General features: G+C 43.6%; 1 protein-coding gene across 1 annotated transcript; it reads right to left on the bottom strand.

Annotated features, from left to right (window-relative positions):
* Nucleotides 1–389: 389 nt before the first annotated feature.
* Nucleotides 390–1,907, bottom strand: LOC123380276 (olfactory receptor 10A2). The gene has a single exon (XM_045038133.1). The coding sequence runs from the start codon at nucleotides 1,631–1,633 to the stop codon at nucleotides 680–682; it is 954 nt and encodes a 317-aa protein (XP_044894068.1). The 5' UTR covers nucleotides 1,634–1,907; the 3' UTR covers nucleotides 390–679.
* Nucleotides 1,908–2,138: the final 231 nt, after the last annotated feature.

Genomic DNA, 2,138 nt, shown 5'->3' with positions numbered 1-2,138 from the left:
TCCAAGGGCTTATTTGTTAGCCAAACAAGGAAAACCTTTGCTGATGATGAGTTGGTAATATTGAGTATCATTTTTGTAATGTAATATTACCTGGGAAAAATAGCCTGAGGAATGAATTGAGTAAGACCGAGGGGTTATAAAGGAATATGCATGGAGAGTACTGTTCCACTTCCTCTATCCACATGAAACACCAACTAACTTAAGAGCCAGTACTGCCTCAGAAGCATACAAAATGAAATGAATAAATTATATAAACCGGGATTATAGGCTTTTTTCCAATGGAATGAAGTTAGACTTGTCCAAAACAAGATAAAGTGCCAAGATGACTTTGTGTCTCCCAAGTTCATATTGTCCCCAAGTAGTTTCAAATTGTCTCCCATGTTTGTCACATTGGCACACATTAACAAAGTCAATACCAGGAATAGGTTAGTCATAGAAGTGTCAAAGTGCCACTGTACCAATAAGAAAAATAACTTAAACCTACAATGAACAGAGGAGTTTCCAGGTGGTAGGAACAGGGCCAACCTACTTCTCTGCTCTTTCCCCTCTTCTGAGCTTCCCAATAGTCATTTCAGCAGCTGGGTTTCATCCCAACAGAGATGGCAAGGGAGGCAGAGGAATCCCAAATATGAACCTGATTGCTCCACATTGAGTACACTTTACTCTCATTTCTTAACGTCTATGGGATGCAAATTCTAAGGCCGAAAGCCTTGCAGAAGGTCCGGCCAAGGGCATTCTTCACCTCGTTATTTCTCAGGCTATAGATGATGGGGTTCAACATGGGAGTCACAACAGTGTAGGACAATGACAGCAGCTTTTTGCTCTCAGGCGAATTATTGGATTTAGGCCGGAAGTAGGTGAGGCTTAATGACACATAGAAAAGGGAGACAACAAGGAGGTGGGAGGAGCAGGTAGAGAAGGCTTTATGCTTCCCTTTAGCTGATGGAATCTTAAGGATGGCAGCAGCAATGCGCATGTAGGAACACAGGATCAGCATGCAGGGTATCATGACGACCAGCACAGTTCCAACAATCGCATAGATCTCAAACATTGCTGTGTCTGCACACACCAGTCTCAGCACAGGTGGGCTGTCACAGAAGAAGTGGTTCACCTTGTTGGTGCCACAGAATGGAAAGCTGAAGAGCCAAGTGGTCTGCACAGTAGCTACGGGAAAGCCTGGAAACCAGGAGGCAACAGCCAATTTGGCACGTGTCCTCTGGTTCATGATGACTGGGTAGTGCAAGGGATTGCAGATGGCTACATAGCGGTCATATGCCATGGTGGCCAGGAGGACGCATTCAGCAACTCCAAAGAAGAAGAAGAAATACATCTGCATGGCACAGCCAAGGAAGGAGATGGTTGTGTCCCGGGCAAGCAGGGTCCCCAGCATCTTGGGCACGATGACTAGGTTGAAGCCAATCTCCAAGAAGGACAAGTTCCTGAGGAAGAAGTACATGGGGCTGTGCAGCATGGGGTCAGCCAAGGTAACAAGAATGATGAGGCTGTTTCCCAATAGCGTGACCAGGTAGATGATTAGAAATGTCAGGAAGAGTAGTGACTGTATTTCAGTAGGTAGGGAAGAGAAGCTCATGAGGATAAACTCCCCAACCCTTGTCCGGTTTCCTTCAGCCATCAATACAGAAATGAATCTCCAGCTTCAGTCATGGAGAGAGATTCTTGATTGGAGGAATCAGAATCTTGGTTTGTTTATCAGACTCCTTTTTAGTGTCAGGAAAAGAGGCTGGGTTGGGATCTCAGTTGGAAAAGGAAGGGCCTTGAGCTGTCTAAGAATAAGACACAAGGAAGAATGGCCAGAGCTTAAGTTCTGAGATGGGCCTGGGCCAGCTTCTGGAAGAGTTGATATTTCCTCATTTGTACATTAACATGTACAGAATGGTCATACCAAATCAGAACCATAAGCCCCTGAAGGAGCCATCAAGGGGCACATTTTGGAAGAAATTATATTCCTGAAAACACCTCAACTTTTGAGATACAAGCCCAAAGTTCATGATTTCATTAAAAACACATACATGTGAATTTATAAAAACTTTTGAAATGTATTTAAAATGCAGAATTTATATATTCAATGCAGAATACTGCATCTAATAAGTTTTCTACTCTTCATGAATCTTTCTTGC

This window comes from Felis catus, chromosome D1, assembly GCF_018350175.1.
Source record: "Felis catus isolate Fca126 chromosome D1, F.catus_Fca126_mat1.0, whole genome shotgun sequence".
Taxonomy (NCBI): domain Eukaryota; kingdom Metazoa; phylum Chordata; class Mammalia; order Carnivora; family Felidae; genus Felis; species Felis catus.
Note: the sequence above shows the minus strand (reverse complement) of the source record. Positions and strands in the feature narration are given on the sequence as shown.

Bases quoted from the DNA above. Each gene is read 5' to 3' on its own strand.
- LOC123380276 (XM_045038133.1), bottom strand. From the start codon at position 1,633: ATGGCTGAAGGAAACCGGACAAGGGTTGGGGAGTTTATCCTCATGAGC.